Genomic DNA, 26,332 nt, shown 5'->3' with positions numbered 1-26,332 from the left:
AGGCTGTTATCAATCAAAGCATCCATTTGACGGAGATGCAATCTGTGTGTCGCTCAATAACAAATCTGAATACTGCATGTCAGTCAAACGATTTACATTGACAAACACAAAATTCTTTTCAATTTAACTCCTCGAAAGACTTAGAAGTTCATGCCACTTATGAGTGACAGCCTGCAGGCTATTTCAGAGGTGACTATTGCTTATCCGAGGACTTAGGCTCTGATCCCACCATTTCAGGCGTTCCAAGGAAGCAGGGCCTACTTAAACTTTGATCTGTAATCACTTAGGCACTACTAAATCAATCTGGATTCTGGATCAAAGTACCACCATCTACTGATCTGTAATGAATACAGTGAATACTATTGAAAAAGTGTATTATGAGAAACAAACAAGTGGGTTAGGTTCAGAGGTGTACATAAGTCGTACCCAATTAGCCATGCGCACCTAAAATATAAAATATGGCTAGATTTCACTTGTCACAGCTCATTTTTGTACTCCATGAATATTGAAGGTTGTTTGACAAAATGAGAGTGTTAAGTCATTTGTCACAACAGTGACATTGTTTCCTCCTGAATTTTCTTTTTTAAATAAGTTGGTTTTTTTTTGTGAAGAGATGGAACATGTTATATTTAGGCAATTTATATGATACAAAAATTATATTCAGACATAAAATATACTAATAAAGCAGCTTTCACACACAAAAAATGTCTTCAGCCTCCATATTTTAAAGTGTGCAAAGACTAGCCGTTAACACTCCAAAAACACTCTCAGGACAAATTCGTCTCTTTGGTTCACTTTGCAGGAAATACGAATGTTCCCGTCATGAGAACCAGTTAATGTTGGCACTATTTATGAGTTCCTAGAATAATCGGAAAAGTCACTAAATAGGGCGGCAATACATCATCTCTAAGTTTGCACAATGAAGCCACGTTGCTGTTCTTGTTCACTTGCACTGCTGTCACACGTCTACATTAGAATATGAGTAGTGCATACTTTATATTTTATTTGGACTTCATGAAGGCTATGAGGGAGATTAAGAGACTGTGGACAAGAGAGACGTGGCTCGTGGGCCATACATTTCCCAGAGAACCAAAAAACAACAAATGAGTACCAAGCAACAACCTTCGGCACTCATTTCATAACGAAACCAAAAATATGTACTTTCCGAGGTATGTCAATTTCTAAATAAGTCTTTCCCTGTATTAGTACTTCCACCCATTTATCTTTAGCTTGGCGCACACCTTGTTGCTACACGTCCTTCTCATTTGTATTGCTAATTGCTATATTATTTCAAATAGTGTTAGAATTCCAGCCATTTGCGTGGGCTGCTTCGGTTAGCTCCTCTCCCCCTTCTACAACCACTACTACCACCTACAAAACGTCCCTTATTTCCTCTGTCAATATGCAGCGGTGAGAGCATATCCTCTGACTTCTGTATCATTTTCCCCATGAGTTTTTGCGAAGATAGCTATCTCGTTCCAACAGCTTCCGCCAGATAGGAAGCCAAGGCACAAAGACACATACGGTTGTGTTCAAAATTATTCAACCCCCAAAGTGGATAAGTGTTTTTTGCAAGTTCGACACTCATTTTTCATCTTGTTCATAATCACATCAAATAATGACATGTCAAAAAGACAAATACAACTGAAATAAAAATATTTTTGGGAACATTCCAATTATTGGCCTTTCTGTGATTACCTCATTGACAAAATTATTCAACAACGCCCCCCCCCATCAGGTGTTGTCAAACAGCTGATGAAAACATCTGTAGATGTGAACGGAACCCTAATGAAGAGCAATTAAGTAGATTTAAAAGGACTTTGACACATGGCTCTTCTTGGCAGTTAATGACATCTATACAACATGGTAAAGCCCAAGGAATGGTCAAAAAAGTTCAGAGAGGAGGTCATTTCACTTCATAAGCAAGGATCTGAATATAAAAATTGGGAGCATAGTTCACAAGTTTATAGCAAAAGGCACAGTGGAAACGCTACCTGGGCGTGGTGGACAGAGGTTACTTTTTGCAACTGCTGTGCGATACCTGAAGCGAAAGATGGAGAAAAATCCCCTGGTGACGGCTGAGGAACTACAACAGGACGCCATTGGAAAGGATTCAGGTTTTATCCTAGGCAATAAGACGCACACTGCGAAATGATGGCTTTCATGAAAGAACTCCCAGGCGCAAAGGCACAAAGCACAAGTAGTACGCCAAAAACCATGTGGAAAAACCACAAAGGTTTTGGAATACTGTTCTCTGGAGTGATCAGACCAAACCGGAACTTTTTGGGCCAATGGATCAAGGTACATGTGAAGGAGAAATTATGATGCCTATAAAGAAATTGAATTGTTGTGAATATATATGTTGTATATGAGTTTCCAAGAATGAAGATTGCCAGTCCAGTAAGGACAATGAGACATTAAAAAAACTACACTCATAGCTAAAATGATTTACCGGTTGTCACCAGCAGCCTTCTAATGTTTCTGTGTTATGCTTTTGGTTCTTTTCATCACCAAGCCACAGTTATTTAGAGTAAATATATGTTTGTTACCCTCATATCTGTCATAGCCTTCACGAAAAATTGGCATTTACAAGTAATCAGTATGAGGAGAGACTAAAAAAAAAAAAAAAAAAAAAAAAACCTGAGAACAAACAAAGTCACTCATTAACTGACATTTTCTGATACTGTCCACTAACTCTTCCAACACGTATCAATCTCACACACAGAAAGCAATTCACAATCAGAAACACAGGGCTTTACAAAAGGAAATTAGAAACACCCTCTTTGCATCCCCGGTGAAAATATTTTCAACTCAGGAGGAGGAAAAACCTCACTGGGGGATCGGCAGAGGATGGAAAAACACATCCCTTTGTTTTTAAAAACCTGAAACCTCTCCAAATGTAATCTTCCTGTGCCTGCACCAGACGGGACAGTGTTTCCGAAGAGGCTTGTCGGATGAACAGAAGTATCGTAGAGCATCCCCCCAAATATCTCTCTAGGCACTCCGCCCACTTTTCACCTTTTGCCTCCCCTTCTTCAGCATAGCCTGCATTTCCAGCTGCCCATAAACACATTTGGAATACTGGTTGAAATAATGTAAATAGTGTCTTCTAGAAATGTAGAAGATTAATGTGTGTATCTAAAGATGAAACTGTGCAGATGTGAATTGTGGTGTGTGGATGTATACACATTGTATTATTTGCCGCTTCAATCAACTGTTTTTCTACCAAAATACTGTGAGAAAGGCATGTCGGCATGATGCCCCTTGACTACAGATAGGCAAGCACTAAGCCGCATGCCATCACAAGCAATAAGCTTGTGGCCTGGCACAGGAGCACAGAAAGGCAGTCAGCCATCCCTGAAGCCCCAACATTCCTCTCTTCTAACAGTGCTTACAGAAGCTGACAGGCACTGGAGGTCTCCTTGGCTGAGGTGGAAATCTGCAAAAATAAACGCTTTAGGTGACATGAAGGCTTTGTTTGTTTCTGCTGGCCTAGATGTTTGTGTTAGCGCAGTGGGTTAATTGCAACTTTGATCGCTGCGTTTATTGATCCAACAGTGGCCTTAGAGTGTGGCTGGCCTGGCCTGCATCGGCCGATCCCACCCTCTGAGCTCAAACAATCAACTCCCAACCATTTTTGGCATACTGAGCCAGCGCAGATGGGTTCGAAGGGGTGGCCTCGGTCCAAATTAGGCCAGAGGATGTCCATAAAGGCTCTAATTTCCAAGTTAAAGCTGTGACATTGTCCGGTGACCGGGTGATGGGTTAGTAAACCTTACCTAGGAATGAAGTGAAATTGGGGGGAAATCCCAGTGAAAAGCCTGTCCTAAAAATCCAGAATTTCTGGCTTTTAATATTGAGTGCAGTTTGCATATTCTTATGCTTATGGGCTTGCGTGAGTACTGCTCCGAGTTGTTCAGCATGCGTCCACATTCCGGAAAAATGCACAGTGGTACCTCTACATCCAAATTCAATTCGCTCCAGGACCTAGTTTGTAAGTCAAAATGGATGTATGTCGAGCGGGATTTTCCTATAAGAATTAGAATTCGATTAATTTGTTCCACAGCCAAAAACACTACGCTTAATCTTTAATACTGCAAGTGCAATTAGGGTTGTTCCGATCATGTTTTTTTTGCTCCCAATCTGATCCCGATCGTTTTAGTTTGAGTATCTGCCGATCCCGATATTTCCCGATCCGATTGTTTTTTTTTTTGTTTTTTTTTATTTTGTTTTTTTTTTGTTTTTTTTGCTCCCGATTCAATTCCAATCATTCCCGATAATTTTTCCCGATCATATACATTTTGGCAATGCATTAAGAAAAAAATGAATAAAACTCAGACGAATAGATACAGTCAACATACAGTACATAAGTACTGTATTTGTTTATTATGACAATAAATCCTCAAGATGGCATTTACATTATTAACATTCTTTCTGTGAGAGGGATCCACAGATAGAAAGACTTGTAATTCTTAAAGGATAAATGTGACTTTGTATATTGTGACTAAATGTTGCCATCTAGTGTATTTGTTGAGCTTTCAGTAAATGATACTGCAGCCATTTAACTTCTGCCCAAATGCATGATGGGAAGTGCAACCATGACTGTGCGTAGGGGCACCAATTGATATATCTTCTCTGCGTTGGGAAAGAACATAGGGTGTTAAGAAAATGATCAACTACAGTGATACCTCAGCTCACGAACATAATTGGTTCCCAGAAAGTGTGCGTGAGGCGAAAAGTTCGTCTTCCGAACATTTATTTCCCATAAGAAACCATTAAAATGAGAATAATCCGTTCCCAGGTCCCCATAAAACATAATTTTCTACTAAATAAGCCTTAAAACTACACAAAAATATACCTTATTTTATGTATAATAAGTGTGCTATTGTATTATAATTAAAGAAATAAACTGTACTGTATAATAAAGTTGTTTTATTTACCTTTGCGATGGTATGGGAGTGGGAGGAGTGGGAGGAGGAGGGAGGGAGTTACTGTTTGGAAGGAGAGTGTTACCGGCAAAGTGCGCAGTTAGCGTAGACTCCACTGCTGTGCCCCCCGCATGCTTTTGGTTGTTAATAAAAGTGCCCACAAAAAGCCATCCGACACCTCTGGGTGTTTGTATGCAAGCCGCCATCGGGCGCACCGAAGACAACCGACGACAACGAGCCAACGTGACTCGCCGGTCCACTTCTCACGACGGTGGGAAGCTGAAAGCACCGCCAATTACCAGTCGAGGGCGAATTGGTAACACGAGTCACCTTCCATAAGGACTGTATGTAACTCTTTTTCGGTCCCATAATAGCAAAAGTACACTCAATATGGTCCAAAATGTCTATCAAACACAAACCACGTCCGCACTCAACGAAAGGGAGGGGACGAACTGGGACGCCGTGAGCGTGCGTCAGCTTCTCGTGGCGCTGTCCGACCGCGTGGCTTGGTTCGTCCGCCGAAAACTAGTTCGCCAGCAGAGACTATATGCTCGCGAATTTAATGTTCTTGAGGCGAAAAGTTCGTGAGCTTAAGCGTTCGTGAGCCGAGGTATCACTGTACTACCTTTCTTCCCACATTGCCTCCCACGTTATTTTAATTGCTGAGAGAGGTATTGTAAGGCTTTAGTCACATAAAAAATGGCTCCAAAGGCTGTCAAAATTCTCTCTACTCATTATACGCTGCCTTTTAGCGCTATCTATAGGTAAAACGGCTTCTTTACAGATTGAACGTGGCAATGCGTGAGTGGGTCGTGCAGCATTAATTACCACCATTAACGCAATGAATTTGATAGCCCTACTTTAAGCCAAAACTACTCTGGATTGTAAGACATTTTGTCTGTAACGTTAAATACAATTAGAAAACGATTTAAATTAAAAAAAAAAATATATATATATATATATATATATATATATTTAAAAAAGGCATGTCCGATATTTTTTCCGATCGGCATCCTGATCGATCGGGACATCTTTAGCAATTATAAATAGTAATTACACATAAAATACAAATACAAATTGGAATAATAATAATGTAATGAATCTGGTTCTAATATGGCGCTTGTGTTTTGCATGCTGTTGCTGAACATACCGTGTGACTGACGCTACCGAGGGAGGTGCGGAACAATGGGAAGCTTTTACTTTCTCTTTTCAAGTTCTGCTGTTGTTTGCGTCGGCTACATCGAACAGTCATCGTGTTGTGTTGCACAAGTTCTGAAATAAATGATTTAAAAACCTGACGAAGCTGGCGACTTCCTTGCCAATGTTACAAAAATATTAATAATTATGAGAGTCATCCTCGAGATCGTAGACATATTCCACGCTCACATTTTTCCATCATTTCCTTCTTAATTTCAATGGGAAGCATCACATTTTTTTCCTATTTTCACTATACCAACTTTCTTGGGACCCATGTTGATTTCTCTCAAGAAAACCGGCATGCCTTCGTCTTGCAGGAAAACAATGATATTGCGAAGCTGTCATTAATCTACGAATTTCGAGCATGTCATCATATATCGAGACAAATGACGCGCCAAATTTTATTTCGGATGTCGAAACGATCATATTCGAGATACCACTGTACATTTATGTTAAAAAATATGCAACCCCCACTGCAGTACAGTGTTATAGTATGAAATTTATTTTTCACCTTTTCATAATCAGTTAAATTTACGACTTGTAAAACTGGCAATTATTATACTAGAGGCTGATTTATGCTTCTGGGTAGCGGTGACTGCAGACCTACGACGTCAACACAGACCCGATTTATGACCCCACGCCTTAGCCTAATGTGCACCTCCACAAAATCCTGAGTACGCATCACGTCACCACGTTGGACTGTGATTGGTCTGCTCAGACTGTTGTTTCCGGTTCAGCGCAAAATCACCGCCATTTACCAACATTCTTGCGCAACACTCAAAAGTGGACCAAGCCGACAAGAGGATCATCGTAGACGTCTGCAAGTACGACCACCTTTACAATGTTTCGTCAAGGCATTATAGAGACTGCCAAATGGCAAGCAATTAGTGGAAGGAGATAGCTGAAAATATGGGGCTGGAGGTCAGCGAATGCATTAAAAAATGGAAGAACCTCCGAGACAAGTATGTGTGTGTTCGGAAGAGAATGGCCACACGAAGTGGTGCCCCAGCCGGCCAAAACCTGCCAGCTTTACAGTATATCACGTTATGTCGTATTTTTGGTTGGTGCACTCTACCATTTGTTTTGTGCATATGTTTGCTGTGAGTCTGTGACTTATTTACATTTACACTTCAAGTATATCAAGAATGAAGCACAGGTTTGGTGTCAAAAGAGTTGTTTTTATGTTTAATTTTTAATAACATACAGTTTACACACTTGATACATCATCACTGATTGAAAGAGCCTCGGTGCTTTTATGATAGCGTGTTTACCCTCAAGGATTCCAACACAGTATGGGAAGTTCCATAGCTGCCAGAAATCTGCTATGGCTTCCCACTGGCTGGTTGTCGGACACGGCAAAAAAATCGGGCTGGAGGGCTTTCCACAATACTTTGCAGAGCTCGGACAAAACGCTGGACACAGTTCTTGACGCCAGGTTGAAGTTAGCCGCCACAGCTTGCTGGTTTCCACCAGAGGCTAGAATTCGTAATGTGACTGCCAGTCTCTCTGCAGCATCAACAGTCTGACAAACTACCTCCGCAACAGTCTTCTGCGTCGCGTACGCCTCAACATTTCTATGATCAACATTTGTTGTTCAATGTTGATAAGCTGAAGATCCACATTCAAGGGTTCCATCTTCGTTGCCATTGTTGTCTAACCGGAAGAAAACGAAAGGAATTCGACAAGAGTCCCCCAAAACCCTACAAACACAATGCCACACTCCTCTAGTGGCTTCGGGGTTGAATTAGATAGTGACGCGTTCGCCTGACGCAGAACTTCAAATGATGATTGACAACGAAGGGTCTACACCGTCGCTACGCCGTCACCGCAACGCAGCAGAAGCATAAATTAGGCTTTTAACTGAGATTTTTTTTTTTTTAAATGTCAAATTTGCTAAAACACTGTACGGAAGTGGGGCTTGAATAATTTTGAAAACAATGACACTAAATTGTTCATAGGTGAGATTGCGTGTGCAAATGGTTGTTTTCTCTATGATCCTTGCAACTGAATGGCGGGCAGTAAAGGGTGTACCCAGCCTTTTGTCCATTCAGCTGGGAAACGCTCCAACTCAGTTGTGGCCCAAATGAGGACAGGAGGTATTGAAAGTGGATGGATACATGTTGTGAGTTTCAGTGCACATTTCTGATTTATGTAGTGTGATGGAATACAGCAAGCCAAACTGAATCCTCAGTTCATCTCACCAGACCTGTGTTTGGCTCAGCTTTTTCTTCCGACATCCCAAGACGAAGGGTGGATGCATGCCACAAAAATTTCTCCAGACTCACCAACACAAGGATTCCAAATGACGTGCTTCAATTACATTTTTTTTTCCACCACAGAGAGACAAGTGGTCAGTACTGCACTTTTTATGAACAGTTTCCTTCAATTCAAGCAACATCGTTGATCTCTGGAGTGTACGTGTTTCAAAAGGTCGATCAGTCAAATGTTAGCAATTTCTAGCATAGCCCAGAAACAACATACAACATACACATTTACAACAATGGGGACGAAATCATCAGTGTGTCAAGAAGTGCCATTGCTTTGTGCGATCGGATTTGTTTCATCCATCCCGCTATCCACAAGACGGATTATCCTGTTAGGGGTCTAGAGTCCTGGATCCTATCCCAGCTGACTTTGGGCATATATAGTAGTGGAAAAAATATTGTGAGGAATGTATACAGGACTTCCTAACTTGTCAGACAAACAGTAGCAGCAAAATCTTGTTTAACTGAGGACAATATGTACCATTTTTTTATACATCTGTTTGTATAACCTTAATATATAGAAAAGTCAACCTATTTCACTTGCATTTGCAAGTTTTGATAGAAAACATACAGAATTTTGAGTTAATTTCAAATATTTTTCTACCACATGCCTGCTCCACCAATGCCCTGATGAGTACACATAGCCATGACATTTTAAGTGAAACTGCCGTAAAAAGTATTTCTCTTTCCTTGAAGGAAAGAGTGCAGAATGAGAGGAGAGAGAACAGAATGTTTCAGGTCGAACACTCTGGGCGAACACCGGTGGTTGGTAGTAACGCGTTACATTTACTCCGTTACATTTACATGAGTAACTTGAGAAAAAAATGTACTTCTTAGTTTTACCACACACTACTTTTCCTTAAGTAGATTTGTGAAGAAGTAACATTACTCTTACTCCGCTACTTTGGGCTACACCAGAGTCGTTATTTTTTTTTTTAGAAATAATAAATAATTTGTTAACGTCCGCAATCTGGCCTGTGCCTCTTGACTAATCCGAGTAGAAATTTGCGTATGTCACCCTCTTGTGGTTAGCCGCCATTACTGGGGTGTTTGCACACCTATAGCACACCCAGTGTCAGTCAACGTAAACTGTAACATTAGCTGCTGTTGGCGGTGTGCTGCAGGCGGCAAAGTCTTTGAGCAGCTTTTTTATGGGGAAAAGATCACCTGCTGAGCCAGAAGAGGAGCGTACAACCATGTTTATTCTGCGTGTGTGGTTAAAAGCTAACAAACGAGGAAACAAAAGTGAATGCACTCGTGGCAAAACATATTGCTAAAGCCATGAAACCTTTCACGTTTGGAGAAGAACTCATGCCTGCAACCAAAGATATTTGCCGTCAAGTTTTAGGAGATACCGCCGCTAATGAAGGTTGATTCAGCTTATGGTGAATTACATTTCCCCTGCACTTAAGGTTCGTTTTTAGCTCTGTCGTGTTATTTTATATTTACTGTAATTTTCTGCCACACATTGTCGGTCCGTGGTGCAATACAGGTTGGGGACCACAGGGCAAAAAAAATATACCATTATTTTTTTAATCAGACATTGTAAGCAGTTACTCACAATGTTACTCATTACTGGAGTTTTCAACGAATACTTTTTATTTAATTCCTTTTTTGGATGAGTGTTTTTACTTCAGTAATATCATTTAGAGGTAATGTTACTCTTACTCGAGTAAAATATTTGGCAACTCTACCCACCTCTGTCGAACACACACCGGTGGACGTGACCAAAGCCGGGCCAATGTTTATTCTTGAGTGTCCTTATACCCTGGTAGCCTCCCTTCTTTTTCTGTCTCGTCGGTCAAAACCTTTCGTCTCTTTTGTTGCTCTGCCATCTTTGCAGAATTCGTGCGAAAGCCTTCGCATAGACTTATGTCTTTATAACGAATGGGGAACGGGGGAAGTGACGTATGCCGTGAAGCAGTCAGCACATTTTTAGTTTTTTTTTGTGTGGCAGGGTTCCTGCCACCCTCCTCAAAGTTAATTAGTGCCGTTGAAACAGATACAGACCCCCTCAGGCCATAACAGAGGTGTCATTCAACCAGTTGTCAGTCAACATATCACAAATATTAGAAAAATAATTTATAAAGTTTAAAAAGTCCTGTAGTCTTGCTTTAAGTAAGCAGAACACCCCAGTTTAAGTAACCAGAACTTTTACGTAAATAAGCGAAACTTATGGTAAGTTTACGGTGTTAACTAGATGAATTGTGAATATTCAAAATAAGTTACTGACAAAAACTTGAAAATTTGAGTTGTGCTTACTTAAACTTTTATTTTGGCACCAATTTTATGTTTTACAATGTTCAAATTAAAATCTGTATAATGTAGTTTAATGTGATACATTTTCAGTTAATATGCACTGAGTATGTTTTATTGCAACGGTTTTGAAGAATGACATTCATGACAGATAATAGCCAACCTCGTAGTTAATTTGATTCTTGAATTATTGGTATAAGAGGTATACAATGCAAGTTGTGGTTGCAAATCGTTTAGAACATTTTAGAATTCCTAGATTAATAAGATGACTAGTTAAATGCAGAGGTGATAAAATGGAAAGAGGAGGCAGGTGTTGAAATAACGTACCTGCAAAAAAAATTGCTGTAGCCAGGGGTCATATCCTGTTCTTGGAAACCATCTGGCTAGCTCCATTAGAGCAACACCAAACATACAGTCTAATGTGCTCTTCTGTCTCTCCCTCACCTTGTTCTTTAAAAGTCAACTCTATGTTATTGCTTCCTCTTATCCTATCTTCTCATCTCCATCACATTACCTTTGATGCCCCTACTGTTTGCCCGTAAAAAGAATCCTACTCATTAATAAATAGCAGCTGCAGGGAGCAGTGTTACTTCATTTTTCCATGGCAACAGTCTTTCTCTGTTTAAGTGGATCCTATTTTAGTTTTGGTAGCAACGTGTTTCTTTGCCAGCGTTGAACACATTCATGTGTTAAAAACAAGGAATTATTGCAAAATACCTCTGAAAATAAATCACAGTCCTGAGCATAAGCCATTACTATCACAGGTGGGAACGTGGGTGTTCTGTGGGGAAACATGGAAGAGAGGAAGTGATGGCAGGACGACTACCAAGGTAGGAATGGGCTGGTAAGAGATAAACATTTGGGAAATATTATACAGGACAAAAATGACTTATAAAAAGGAAGGATGTTGTAATCTAAAGTCCAAACATTTTCGTTCTGGTACATAGTATCAGAATTCATTCAAAAATCATTTGAATACTCGGATAATGACAGTGAAAAATGAATTCACTAAGAACCCTGTCACTACAGGGTTCTTAGTGATCACACCAGTCACACTCAATGGTTTACGCTTACAACAGCGCCAATATTGCAAAAAACATGTTTTAATGCTGGATAACGCATCAGCATAGCAAAGCTACTTCAAGACAAAATGAAAATACCCCCCTACAGGGAGTGAGTAAGCAGAATTGTGGAAAATGTGGTTAGCAATGCTGACTCACCACAAGTGTTTGGTTGAGACTTAGGTTTACATCATGCGTGGAGTATGTTGTCAGAGTACTTCCGCCACAGTACACAATAATATAATGTGCTCTCTTGGCCTAATAGTAATCTACTTTATGAGTTTATTGGGGTACAAGCTTGGTGGATGTTTTTTATTTTATTTTTTTTTTTAATGGACTACAGTACACTTGTCAGTGTAAGTCAGTGTATCATTGTAAATGCATGCGGGGATAGTTAAAGTAAAACAAGAGAGATTCAAAATGTCTTTGACATAAAAGGTAAAGCTTGAAAGCCCAGTAGCTAAACAAGCGCAGAGTATAATGCACTTTAGTTTTGCGTGGAAACGTGGAAACAGAGACGAAGTGAGAACTCTTATCTAATGGATGTAGACAAAAATTGTGGCAACTCAATGCTTATATATAAATGCATTGTATGTATAGGCTTTGAGAGTACCCTGCTTCAAACCACAAAGACTTTTTATGCTTGTGAAGTTGTCTTTTTCTCAAGTCGCTTTTTTGTGTCATGCCACTAGCATCCCATTTACGCATCCAAATATAGAGCTTTACCATTTCCAAATTCAGTTTGAAAAATACAAATTCAACTTCCAAAAAATCAGATTGAATTTTTTTGTGACATACGGTAGCTACAGTCGTATGAAAAAGTATCTGAACCTTGTGGAATTTCTCAGATTTCTGCAAAAAACCATCAAATGTGATCTGATCGTTGTCAAAATTACCCAGATGAAAAAACTGTCTGCTTTGACTAAAAATCTTTACAGGTTTTCATATTTTAATAAGGATAGTATGCAAACAATGACAGAAGGGGAAAAAATAAGTAAGTGAGCCATCACATTTAATATTTTCTGCATCCCCCCCCCCCCCCCCCCCCCCATCAGACAATGCTTCTCATCAAGACAATTCTTACCAGGTATGTGTTTTATAGTGGGGAGGGCAGCTCTAAACCATTCATCAGTGATTGGGCACCCACCTGACTTAAACTGTTTGATAAAAATTGGCTTCAATTGCTCTTTAAGTCTCCTTAGGCAGAGTGTTCATTTATTTTTACCCCTACCGTCAATGTTTGCATGCTATCCTCATTCAAATATGAAAACCTATCAATGTTTGGGTGGTTTTAGTTAAACTAGACTGTTTTTTTCATCTGTGTGATTTTGACAAAGAACAGATCACATTTGATGGTGATTTTATGTCGAAATGTGAGAAATTCTAAAAGCTTCAGATACTTTTTCATACCACTGTATGCACAGTTTAATAGGGAAAATCAAGCAATCAGGTAGCAAGATATTCTCTTGACCAATCAGCACATTCCTTTTTGATCACGTGACATGCCCTTTGTGAATATGTAAATGGCAAAATATAAAGTTAATAAAACATGCTTTATGCACAATTACACATTTTTATGTCATGTTATAGGGAATAAATGGTAACAGAACTTGGCGGGCGTATAATTAACATTTCGTTGAGTCACATAAGCGCGGCTTGGGGAATGATCTTTTGACCTACAGATTTGACTCTTACATCACAGCTCATTGCCCAACATCGAAAAATGAACAGATTTAAAAAATAATGAAACGCAAAGGTTTTGTTGCTATTTTTCAAAAATATACTGGTTTTTTTCTTTCAAGATATCCATTTCTCGTCAATGCCGTACATGGAACCTAAAACAATTCATTGGTTTAAAATTTTGAGATGTCCATAGTCTTTGGTACCAGCTGCCAGGTTGTCCGTTTGGTTCAGTTCTTACCTCTATGTCAACAGTTGGACTGTTCCCTAATTACTTGATGTACTGCTTGGTGTGGTCCCAGTTGTACAGCCAAAGGGGACACAGGAAAGTGGAGGCAATAACGGGCTCAGCAAACTATTAGAAGGCTGAGTTAACTTTTGAGGAAGTACTGTAAACAGCTTAATGGCCAGACATGAGATCGGGGTTCGTGGACCCCAACCACCCCCATGAATCTGCACACATCATGCTCTCTTTCATGTTTGACATACATCAGTTTGTGTGGTCCAGGCAATGACAATCAAATGGAATTAGTAAAGCCTGTCGGGTTTGTATCACCGGTTGTTTACATGCATTACATTAACATGCAATTACATTGTTTAGACTCACCTAAAAAGCATTAATTGAATTAAAAGTTAATCATACTACATTGAATTTCTGTAAACCTGTTAAGACACCGCTATGGACTGTTTTATGTGTAACACCTACTCACAAATTGTTATTTTGTGTAAATGTACGTGTACATTGTAAATCAGGGGTATTAAACTCTTTAGTCTGTGAACTACACTCACCCAAATTTGATCTAAAGTAGGCCAAACCAGTATTTTAATGGTTCGATGAGCTAAAAATAACTTTTTTATGCAAACAATTTCAAGAAGATTTCTCATCGGGACATTTCTTACCAGGTGTGTGTTTTATAGTTGGCAGGGCAGCTTTAAACCACTCATCAGTGATTGGGCACACACCTGACTTAACATGTTTGGTAAAAATTGATTTCAATTGCTCTTTAAGTCTCCTTAGTCACTTATTTTCCCCCTTCTGTCATTGTTTGCATGCTATCCTACCTATAAATGTTTGGAAGGTTTTAGTTAAAGCAGACACTGTATTTTCATCTGTGTGATTTTGACAAATATCAGATCACAAATTGATGGTGATTTTATGCAGAAATGTGAGAAATTCCAAAAGGTTCAGATACTTTTTCATACCACTGTAGCACAAAAACATCCATTCACTCCTATTGATTTCAAACCCCAAGTTACCTGATATCAACAGGAACTGACCCGATATCTACAGAAAGTCAGAGATGCCTCAAAGCCAACAGGAAGTCACCCGATATACCAACCATCACAGCAAAGCTACCGTCGCAATTTCTCCAGAAATGGCACTTTCTAGTTTAATGTGACTTTTATGTAACATTTTATTTGTGTATTTGGATTCTCATGTAATGTAAAGCACTTTGAATTACCTTGTGTTGAAATGTTGAATTGTGCTAAATAAATATATTTGCCTTGCCTTGCCATCATCAGGTGTGCCTTATGTATGAAAATAAACTCGTTCATTTGTGGTGTGACTTATACCCCTTTCCCACTGGCCAAAAAACCCGTGTCAACCCGCTAACAATCGGCTTTTGGTGGCAGTGGGAAAGGTGCAGCGACCCGCCTCGACGGGAAGCATCGGCTTGGAAAAACGCGCGTTGACCCACTAGTTTCAGTGGGAAAGGGGTATTATATATATGGCTATTGCTAACGCGATCAGAGCCGAGGTGATTTTAACGCGGGTCGCTTGGCGGGTTGATTGACACGGGTCGAGGCGGGTCGCTGCACCTTTCCCACTGCCACCAAAAGCCGATTGTTAGCAGGTTGACATGGGTTTTTTGGCCAGTGGGAAAGGGGTATTAGACTAAATATGGTATGTCTTTTATTTGCTTAAATGTTTACAGAAAGTAAGATAAAGAAACTTAATATGGATGGTTATATATTAGTCGCCTAGTATTTTGTCATGAAACTGGAATCTTTTAGCAAAAACAAAACAAAAAACAAAAAATGGTATTTGTATCGATGAACAATTAGGAACACATTGCCAACATTTACCATGCATCAAATCAGCTTGTGCATAGATCTAAAGAGGTGCCTTTCGCTGTCAGTTACGACAGTAAGTCACACTGATTCGTTTGGCAGTTTTTATGCCAGATGTAGATGTATGTCCTGATGTAAGTCACACATTTTTATCAGGCAGTGACCGGTTATCAGTGTACTGACAGTGCATCTGATCTGCCTCATCTGGCATAAAGGCAGCTACATGTAACATGATACTCAGTCAGGATAACAAATAAACATGTGGCATGTAAGTTGTTTTTACAGCACATATGCACATGATATGATAATGCAGCCGTTGATTCTGCAGGAGTATATACATTTCCTTACTGCACATATTAAAGCAAGCTTTTTTCTTCTGTATTTTTCAATGACGTGCACGTAACCATGTCCCACTCATGATTCCCAGCACTTCTGTTCAATGGTAAGAATATGTACATACTATATATGTGAACTAGGGCTGTCAAAATTATCGCGTTAACGGGTGTTAATTTTTTGAATTAATCACGTTAAAATATTTGACGCAATTAACGCAGATGCCCAGCTCAGACTTGTTAATTGTGTTTTATGGAGTTTTGCCGCCCTCTGCTGGCGCTTGGGTGCGACTGATTTTATAGGCTTCAGCACCCATGAGCATTGTGTGAGTAATTATTGACATCAACAATGGCGGGCTACTAGTTTATTTTTTGATTGAAAATTTTACAAATTTTATTAAAACGAAAACATTAAGAGGGGTTTTAATATAAAATTTCTACAACTTGTACTAACATTTTTCTTTTAAGAACTACAAGTCTTTCTATCCATGGATCGCTTTAATAGAATGTTAATAATGTTAATGCCATCTTGTTGATTTATTGTTATAATAAACAAATACAGTCCTTATGTACCGTATGTTGAATGTATATATCCATCTTGTGTCTTATCTTTCCATTCCAACAATAATTTACAGAAAAATATGGCATATTTCATAGATGGTTTGAATTGCGATTAATTGCGATTAATTACGATTAATTAAATTTTAAGCTGTAATTAATTCGATTAAAATTTTTAATCGTTTGACAGCCCTAATGTGAACTAAAAGAATAAATAAGTGCCCTATGAGTGGATTGTCACCAATCTAAGGTGTATCCTGCCTTTGCCAAAATGTTAGCTAGGATAGGGCTCCAACGTCAACCCTTGCCAGGATAAGTACTGTAACTAATGGGTGGATGGACAGATATACCGCATTTTCTGCACTATAAGGTGCACCTTCATTGAATGGACTATTTTTAAACTTTTTCATATAGAAGGCGCAGTGCATTATAAGGTGCAGCACTAGTAGTAGTAGTAGTAGTTGTGTTATGCATCCACTAGATGGAACTGCGCTAAAAGGAATGTCATGTCATATGAAACAATATTGATCCATATATATGGCTCATCAGATTATAAGGTGCAATGTCTGCTTTTGTGAAAATTGAAGGTTTTTAGGTGTGCCTTATAGTACCGAAAATACTGTATTTAAAATCCCAAGGACAACAATGGAAGCCACGCAACTGGAGAAGATATACTCTTTTGAATAAAGGGACTGACCTGAAACAGGAGAGGTTTGGTCTAAATTGACTTCACACACTTAGACAAAAAAAATGTAATGTGCTTTTGTGCACAGTGTATGTAAACAACTCACTTCAACTTGTCATATGCAGACTGCATTTTGTGAGTAGGAACAGATTACCCAAAACAAAAACTACTAATCTAGCATTATACACACACTACATTTTTTGTGCTGACAATAGTAATATATTTGTTTAAATATCAACCACTAGATTCCAAAGTGTCAAACCGATTCCACAAAGGGCCGCAGTGGGTCCTGGTCTTTGTTCCAACAGATCCAGCACAGACAGTTCAACAAATGAGGTTTCTGCTAAAACAGGCAGCACCTGACTGCAATCAGTTGTAAGACACCAAATTGGTGAAAGGCTGCCCTCATGGTGGGTTTGAACAAAAACCCGCACCCACTGCGGTTCTTTAAGGACCTGTTTTACTCGTGCACAAGAACATTGGAACTTCTGTTTTTTGCCATATAATATGAGGTACTGCAACGGAAGAGTGGTATATCTTGTGTTAGACAGTCCAAGACATGGATGGATGGATGGATGTACATGCTATTTGTATTACCACATGTAATGGGTCATGTAATGACAATCTACAGTTCTTTTAATGATGGGCAGACCAGGTCTGTATAGGTGATCCAGATAATTTCAGACCAAAGGGCCACCTTTTTGTTATTGGTGTTATTCAAGTTTAAAAAATATATATATTTTTTAATAATAATAAAATAAAACCCTCAAGGTGTAGTTTTTGCAAAGTGATGAGCAAAACCACTGTGTGGAGTTCCATCAAACTGATTGAACTGCACGAAAATGTTGTCTAAAGGACCCAAAACGGCTTGGTTATGATTTTGTTCCAAAATTGCTGATAATGGCAACAAAATAAAAGTGAGGGTTGCTACCTGTAGCGTTAGGCGTTTAACAGAATCCCATGCATGAGCAATGAGCTCCTTCATTCGTTCTTCCGATGTCGCCAAAGACTCAGGCGCTGTCGTGTCAGGCATCACCTTCATAGGAATGGAAAGCGGACGGGATTCTGGGGAATAGATGGGAAAGGACAAAATTACACAGAATTACACACATATTCTTAAGTAGGGCTGCAAGTAAGGGTGTAACGGTACATGTATTCGTATTGAACCGTTTCGGCACTTGGTGCTCGGTTTGGAACGGAGGCGTACCAAACGAGTTTCTGATGTAATGTAACCCTTACTTTTCGAGGCTGTGAGTTGATCGGGTTACAGTTTCTTTGTGTAGATTATATTTACTCCATCTTCTCTACTATAATGAGGACCAACACGGTAGGATAGTAAGAAACGTCAACGGCGCGGCAACGTGGCCGCTGCGAGAACGCAGTGAAACGCGGCCATTAAAGTTAATCAGCCAATGAACACCAGTTGCAGTGCGGCCGCGTGTTCGACGCGTCCCACAAGCGGCTCAACGCGATGCACGCTAAAAGGACGGCAGAGTTTATCATTTGACGTGAGACGGGGCCCTCCTGCGTCAATTCTACTAGCTAGCAGACCGGGCAGACCAGAAGACACTGGTGTAAAAATACCGTGGATTCGGTCGATTTTCAAACTAATATGCAACTGTAACCCACTTTTTGAGTCCATCGGATCTCTTGAGTGGTAGATCGGGGCACAGTCGACTTGTCTTTGTTGATTTACTGCTGTCTTCTCTGCTATAATAATAACCAACACGGCCCCGTGTTCTATACAAAACCCTCCTACCACAACAAAACAAGTAGGAAGAACTAGGAGCAAGAGATGTCCCGATCCGATATTTGGATCGGATCGGACGCCGATATGGGCAAAAAAATGCGCATCGGTATTGGATCGGCCAACACTGAAAAATTCCGATCCAGACTTCCGATCCAGTTTTATATATATATACAGTGGTACCTCTACATACGAAGTTAATCCGTTCCAGGACCTTGTTTGTAAGTCGAAATGGTCGTATGTCGAGCAGGATTTTCCCATAGGAATACATTATAATTCCATTAATTCGTTCCACAGCCCAAAAACCTGCACTAAATCCTTAAAAAATACTGCTGGTGCTATTAAAAATGGCAATTACACGTAGCAAAACAAATAAATTATAAATCAAAATTGGAATAATGTAATAAAAAGAATAATAATAATTCCTGTAATAGTGTAACGAATCGGGTTCTAATAAGGCGGACGTTTTTTTGTGTACCTGAACGCACCGCGGGGCTCACGTGCCAGAGACGGACCGGTGAGCTTGAGTTTCACTTTCACTTTGAATGTTCTCTTGAGAACACCATCAATTGCAGCAGACAGCAGGCGTTTTGTGTTGAATAAGTTGTGAAAGAAATGATGAAAACATGGCGAAGCTGGCGATTTCTTTGGAGACAATAAGAATTGTCAGCTTAATTTATAAAGACTGGCGAACGATGGTCGGAGGAGGACCGTGGAGATGTATTGTTGAGCCATTTCACGGATGCCCACCCCACGCTCATATTTTTCTGTCATTTGCATCTTCATTTCGAAGGTAAGCATCAACTTTTTCCTTGTTTCACCACCTGTACTAACCTTTTCTGAAACCTGTGTTGATTTGTCACACAAGAAAATCCTCCGTGCATTCGTCTGCGGTGCTGCCATTGTCGTCGTATTTCGAGCATGTCGTCGGATGTAGAAACAAATGGCGAGTCAAATTTTACGTCTGATGTCGAAAAGTTCGTGTGTCGAAGCGATCGTATGTAGAGGTACCACTGTATATATATATATATATATATATATATATATATATATATATATATATATATATATATATATATATATATATATATATATATATATATATATATTTTTTTTTTTTTTTTTAAAGCCCAGTTCGGGTTTTCCAGCGCACCGATTTACATAATCCATTCCAGTTTTTGCTTCGGTTTCCCTAAAATCCGGTCCGCATTTTACGGCACACCTTCAACACACTACATTTTCATTACCGTCTCACAATTTACTGAGAGATTTTATCGGTAAAAATGTCAGCTGTGTGGGATTATTTCACCTTAAAGGACGACAAAGACGTAGAGGCAGAGTGCAACAAATGCCACAATAAAGTCAAGCGTGGTGGTAAAGCTGTAAGAAGTTTTAATACAACCAAGCAAAATACCACCACAAACAATACGAGGAGTATTTTAAGAAAACCGAAGACAAAAAAAAGGTCCTACGCCACTAACACTAGCAGAAACGTTTGCTATGCGTGACAAACTGGCACTTGACAGTCCCAAAGCCCAGGGAATAACAAGAGTCATTGCCGAAGAATTCATTCTGGATGACGAGCCACTATCTCTCGTGATCAAAGACGCACCATCCAACACTTAGAACCACGGTACAACATGCCCAGCCGTCATTACATCCTTGAGAGATTCGGCCATGGAAGATTCGAGAACGATTCACAAACATCCAAATTCCGATTATTGAAATATGTCAAGTAAAGCGGAACTAATACACAGCGCGGTCTTCGGGACGCAATGAGAAACGGACCGCATTGCGTCCCGAGAGTAAACATCATGCTTGTCTTAGACCCGGGTAATGCCATTGCTCGATTCACGGCTTTAGCTCAACTCATGCCGCTGGATAAAAACACAAGAATACCTGACTGCTGCTGACAGCCGCTACAAACTACGTCAACATCGTTTTACTGTAGATAACAGATATCATACGTATATAGCCCTAGATGCAAGATGACAGACTCGACGGCGTTAACAACATTGAAGTATGGAAAACTAGTTGCGTTAGTAAACAGCCGCCATCTTAAAGCAGGAGACTTCCCTAGTCGGCTGTTGTCAACCTTCCAAGCGAACCTAATTAACTTTTTATCTAAAATACTCCTAAATCGGCAAAATCATGACTTGAATCTATCTTCAAAACTACTTTTTGAGCAGAAAAAGGTGTGTAATAAACAACTAGCACATTTATATTTTGCATTTTGTTTTCTTACTGTACCGAAAATGAACCGAACCGTGACCTCAAAACCGAGGTACGGACCGAACAGAGATTTTTGTGTACCGTTACACCCCTAGTTGCAAGTAACGATTATTTTTTATAATACATTAATTGAACAATTAATCAAATGATTAATCTGATAAATGTCAGCTTTTTCATCTACCTGCACAATTTAACTTGAAGTTGTTTTAGGCAACGTGTAAATAACAATGAAGACAAAATGGATGACTATTTCCTTCAAAAAAAAAATGATTTCAGCTTCCTGATTAAACTGTAGTCTACAACTGTACTGTTTTAAGTATTTAAAACGTGTATTCAATAAGTTTTTAATAAAGGTTATGAGTATAAAAACAAAAAGAATTTCTCAGTACACAAAATCAGACGAAAGTCCTGTTCATTCAAATAAAAAAAGGCTGCTGATTGAAATTCTTTTCTTTTAGGCAAAGTGTTGATATAAATTTAAGTTAATGACTCATTTATTTTCTTGAGACAAACTAAACAACAAAATTGAATACAGAGGAGGAAAACTGTAATGAAGCCATTTATCAAACAGTTGTTCATAAATACAATCCAAATTCAATTTCAAAGCACACGCTCTTGTATGACTTTTTACAGTTTTAATGTGAGTTTGTTTTGAAAGGAGACTAGAAGGCTACGTCTACACAAGGACAGATCATTTTCTCCAGGGTATTTTGCAGAATATTTTTATACCTGTCCGCACTACGTTTAAAGTGCGTTCACGACTCCATTGTTTATGATGCCGTCATGCCGTACAGTATCCGATCTCTGTACGGACACACTAGTCTATATTAAGCGGCAGGTAATATTAGCCGGCTAACTTATTTGTGTAAGTTGTTTCACGGATAAGAGGCAGATTAGTGTAGCCGACATGCCGTATAGTCTAACTAATTACACATTTAAGGCCATTATCCGTCCTTGTGTACACGTAGCCTAAGCTGTTATATGACTGACTTTATGTGTGTGGTTTGTTTATGAAAAAAAATGACGCCACTTTACTCTCTAACAATAACCTAAGTGCTAATAGGCTTCTCCAAAACAATACAAACTTTCATTGTGTTTACAGATGGTAATTGAAGAGGGTCATTTTGAAAATATTTTATTGCAGTGGCCATTGAACGCATCCTTTAAATGTGCTTGCTTGCAATTGAGTCACCCTGAGAAAAGAGCTTTGCAGCACACGGAAATGAGAGCAAAACTTAAGTTTACAAAGCTGGAACAACTACCTGGTAGCCCTGTTTTAAGCACCTCAAACGGGGCAAGAAGAGATAAGATTCAGCTAAAAGGTGGGAAGTGAATGTCGCGGGTGTCTTCCACTGTAAGGGGTAATAGCTGCTCTGAGCCAACACATTCCCCGCTTGAGTGAACCTGAGAAGTGCACGCTAAAGAGTGTTGTGAATTTTTGGAAAGACACCACATTTTTACTCAAATTTTGACTGAAAATGTTCAGTCACAAATTGTTGCGTGCATCTCCAGTAACTATGTCAGATGACAAGTTACCGAGTGCTCAGTGGTGGGACTTTGAGATGCCAATGTTTTTAAAATGAAAGATTTGATGCAATTAACAAGAAAATATATGATCTTCTGGCATAGATCTATTAACCTGGAAATTATGTACTGTACGTTACTTCTTCAACTGAGAATGTGCACATGCATGAATGTGCGCAAAGACCGTCATAGCTAGACATGACACATCCTGGTATGCCTGCTGTGGTCCAGACGAAAGCAGATTGTGCAGACACTCATACTGAACAGCAGTGACAACCCCTCATATTTCACAGATTGAATGAATTTTCGAACACACCATAAGAGTTTGAGACACAGTCACTGTGGGAAAAATGTAAAAGGAGAAAGCGGGGATGAGAAAGGTTAAGTAAAGAGGCAGAAACAGAGCCGATGAGAGGGACAGAATGCCATTTCAACCAGATTAGCCTGACGTCTGTGCATGTTAAAGCCATCAGAGTGTCAGAGATTAACAAGAGTTTTCTCTGAAGACACATTTAGAAATATTCCATGATTTAGGCCCACCTTACTCAGCAGCTCTATCCCACATTTGTCATGAAACAGTGGTGATGTCACAACACCCCAAATCTCATTTTATACTGCTCATCTATATATAAATAAAACAGCCAGATGGGTCAGTAAAATATGTCAATTACTCGAGCGCTGAAAAAAATGTCCCGGAACTTTTCTATGTGCCGTTTTCTGCTTTTTTTGTGATTACTTCTGAGAAACACAATAATTTTTCCACAACATTTTTGTTGTTGTTGCATTTTCGTACATAAAATGCACGCATACAGGACAAAAAATTTAATAAATACACATGTACCTTTTTCGATTATTAATTTGGTGGTGGTGGTGAAGAAGAAAAAAAACAGTCCTAATGTAACCACAGCCTTTGAGTTTCCAGTGAAACATTCATGATTGACGGGTACTGGCAGGTTCTCTGTGACAATATAAAAAGAGGTTGTTTCGACACTATGCATTGGATTGCCAAACGTGGGTAGTCTCAGAAGATCAGTTTGTAACAACAGAACAAGTTTAAGGTGCGTAGCAAAGAATAAACAACGTAATGCCAATGACAGCAATCACTAGTATGTACAAGTGAATTGACTGGGTGACACTCATGTTCCAGGTGTTCAAATATGCACGTTTGATAGGCTGAGTTGTACAGGCATCATGTCACAGTTTAAAACTGCTTCTGCCACTTTTTAAATAGGTACACGTTTCAGACACAAATATTGACTTCTTTGAGCTCATGTTGCAGGAATTCACATCCACGTCAGGCCAAATACTGGATGTCAAACCCGTTTTATCCGCGTCATTCATTTCCACTCCAAAGCAATCAATTTTGAATTAGTGTTATAAAAAAAAATATATATATATGTATATATATATATATATATATATATATATATATATATATATATATATATATATATATAATTAAATAATAATAATAATAATGAATAAATTATACTGTCGATGCATGTTAATACAGTTTGTAAAGAGTTGAACATGGTCATGCGCGGTTTTAAGACATTATAAGTCTAATTGTTGGCACTGTGCATGAAAAGTAAACTTACACCCTGAGTCCCAAAAAAATTTTACAATCCAAATAACAGACGTTTAAAAAAAATACTTTTTGCTGATTAAAAAAAATTTGACAACGGGAAGCCCTTCTGGTGGCCATGTTGAGTATTTAAACAAAGAAAAGTATCTTAACGCTGTCTAACCACTTCCTTTTGATACGGTACTGTTAAATTTCATCATTTCATTGCTCTCAAGTAGACGATCATGAATAGCATAACAACCAGTAATCTAGTCTTTCAGACTACCGTAATTTTCGGACTATAAGGCACACTTGACTATAAGCCGCCACCCACCAAATTTGACACGAAAACAGCATTTGTTCATGGATAAGCCGCTGCCGTCTTCACTGTATTATGGGATATTTACACCACAACATATTAACTGGTAACACTTTATTTGCGGCATCATAAGATTGTCATGAGATCAAATGAACCACCATGAAGCTTTGAACCAATTGGCTGAAAAGCTTCATTGCTTTAAGAAGCTTCATTTGGCCATCACTGTTCCCTTGGGGGAGACAGTCAACCTCTGCTTTTAACACTGTTGTCGTCTAACATGCCTCCTAGCATGCATTGCAGCTCTACAGATTTAAAAAAAAAAATCAAAATTCATGTTTGTTGCTAATTATTTCTTCAGTTAATGTTCCAGTTGTTTCATTAATTGCTAGTTATGGTATTTGGTAACACTTTATTTGACAGTGGCGCCATAAGACTGTCATACGAACTTCATAATTATGACATGACACTGCCATGAGCATTAATGAATGCTTATGACAGATGTCATTTTGTGTCATCTGGCAAATTATCTCACTTTGAATTGATGTAAAAGATCCAAACTGGACATAAATGGAGTTAGTGACATAATTTGCCGGATGACACTTAATTATCACCCAGGAATGCCCATGAAAGTTTCATGTTATAACTATGACAATCTCAGACGCCACTGTCAAATAAAGTGTTACCTATTAACCCGAATAAATCAACAAATAAGCCACAGTGGACTATAAGCCGCAGTATTTAAAAAGTGGGGGAAAAGTAGCGGCTTATAGAGGAGATAATAGACAAGACAATAGAAGGGTTGGCTCAAATTTGCCAAACGGCCAATTTCAAGGCAATTGTCGAGCACATGATATATTGTAAAATTACCATAATTTCCCGAATATAACGCACACTTTTTTCCACAAAATCAACTTGTAAAATCATGGTGCGCATTATTAACGGGTACATGGATGGAGACAGAAATATATATATATATATATATATATATATATATATATATACTATATATATATATATATATAAATAAACCGATTTTTTTATTTTTATTGACACAGCCACGTTGTGTTGAAAAAACATATGCAGCGATCCGTTGCCGACCATTACGGTACGTGACGTCACCATTGTGTTTCGGTAATACTTCACTCTGATCGGCCGAATGATTTTGTCTGTGTTAAATTCTGCTTTTTTCACTCTTCATAAAGCACAGAATTTAGTTTCTTGAACTCATTTGAGTCAACGTTTATTGCAGCTCCGCAACTCGGACCATAACAAACGTAACAACACAGACTTCCAGTGTGTGTCCGTCAACTACATCTGTCCCTCGGGAAACTCAAACCCAAATAACCATAGTGCTTATTGTTACTGTTGTGTCGACAGCAATGAGCTCTCTCGGATTTCCGACTTACATTCTCACTTTCATTTTACCGTATCAATCCATGGAAGGAACATTTATTCATCATGATGAAACGAGCAAGTTATACAGCAGCCTTTAAAAGAAAAGTCACATCTGTTTTGTTTTCTCCTAGATCCTGGTAAGTTGGAGAAGTTGTCAAATCATATTATTACCATAAATATTGTCAGTTTATGGTAATGTTTTGAACTACCAATATGCTATGCTTGTGCTGTGTTTCACCTCAGTAAAATGACATTTCTGTATCTGTACACGAGCTCTGTTTTCTTGTATTCTTCTCTTCATTGGTGCTAAAATTAGGGTGCGCGTTATAAACGGGTACAATAATTTTCCCTAGATTTTATAAGTAAATTTGGGGTGCGCATTATACATTGGTGCGCCTTATATTCGGGAAATTACAGTACTTTTTTTATGCCTCAGCTTTTCTCAATTTTGCCAAAAGTCTTTGGTAAGTTCCCTTTTACAAAATGGCTATAATGACTTCAAGTATTGTATATTCTG

At 38.9% G+C, this 26,332-nt stretch overlaps 1 protein-coding gene across 3 annotated transcripts in view; it reads right to left on the bottom strand.

Annotated features, from left to right (window-relative positions):
* Positions 1–26,332, bottom strand: part of LOC130914348 (intermembrane lipid transfer protein VPS13B-like) — a 625,421-nt gene that overhangs the window by 371,439 nt on the left and 227,650 nt on the right. For all 3 annotated transcript variants that reach the window (XR_009062893.1, XM_057833447.1, XM_057833446.1), the window contains exon 22: positions 17,966–18,099. Coding sequence is in view for 2 of the 3 variants with exons in the window: in XM_057833447.1 (XP_057689430.1) it covers positions 17,966–18,099 (134 nt within the window). In the remaining variant the exon portion in view is untranslated. The remainder of the gene's footprint in view (positions 1–17,965; positions 18,100–26,332) is intronic.

Source organism: Corythoichthys intestinalis, chromosome 4, assembly GCF_030265065.1.
Source record: "Corythoichthys intestinalis isolate RoL2023-P3 chromosome 4, ASM3026506v1, whole genome shotgun sequence".
NCBI classification, from domain to species: Eukaryota; Metazoa; Chordata; class Actinopteri; order Syngnathiformes; family Syngnathidae; genus Corythoichthys; species Corythoichthys intestinalis.
This window is presented reverse-complemented; position numbering and strand designations above follow the sequence as displayed.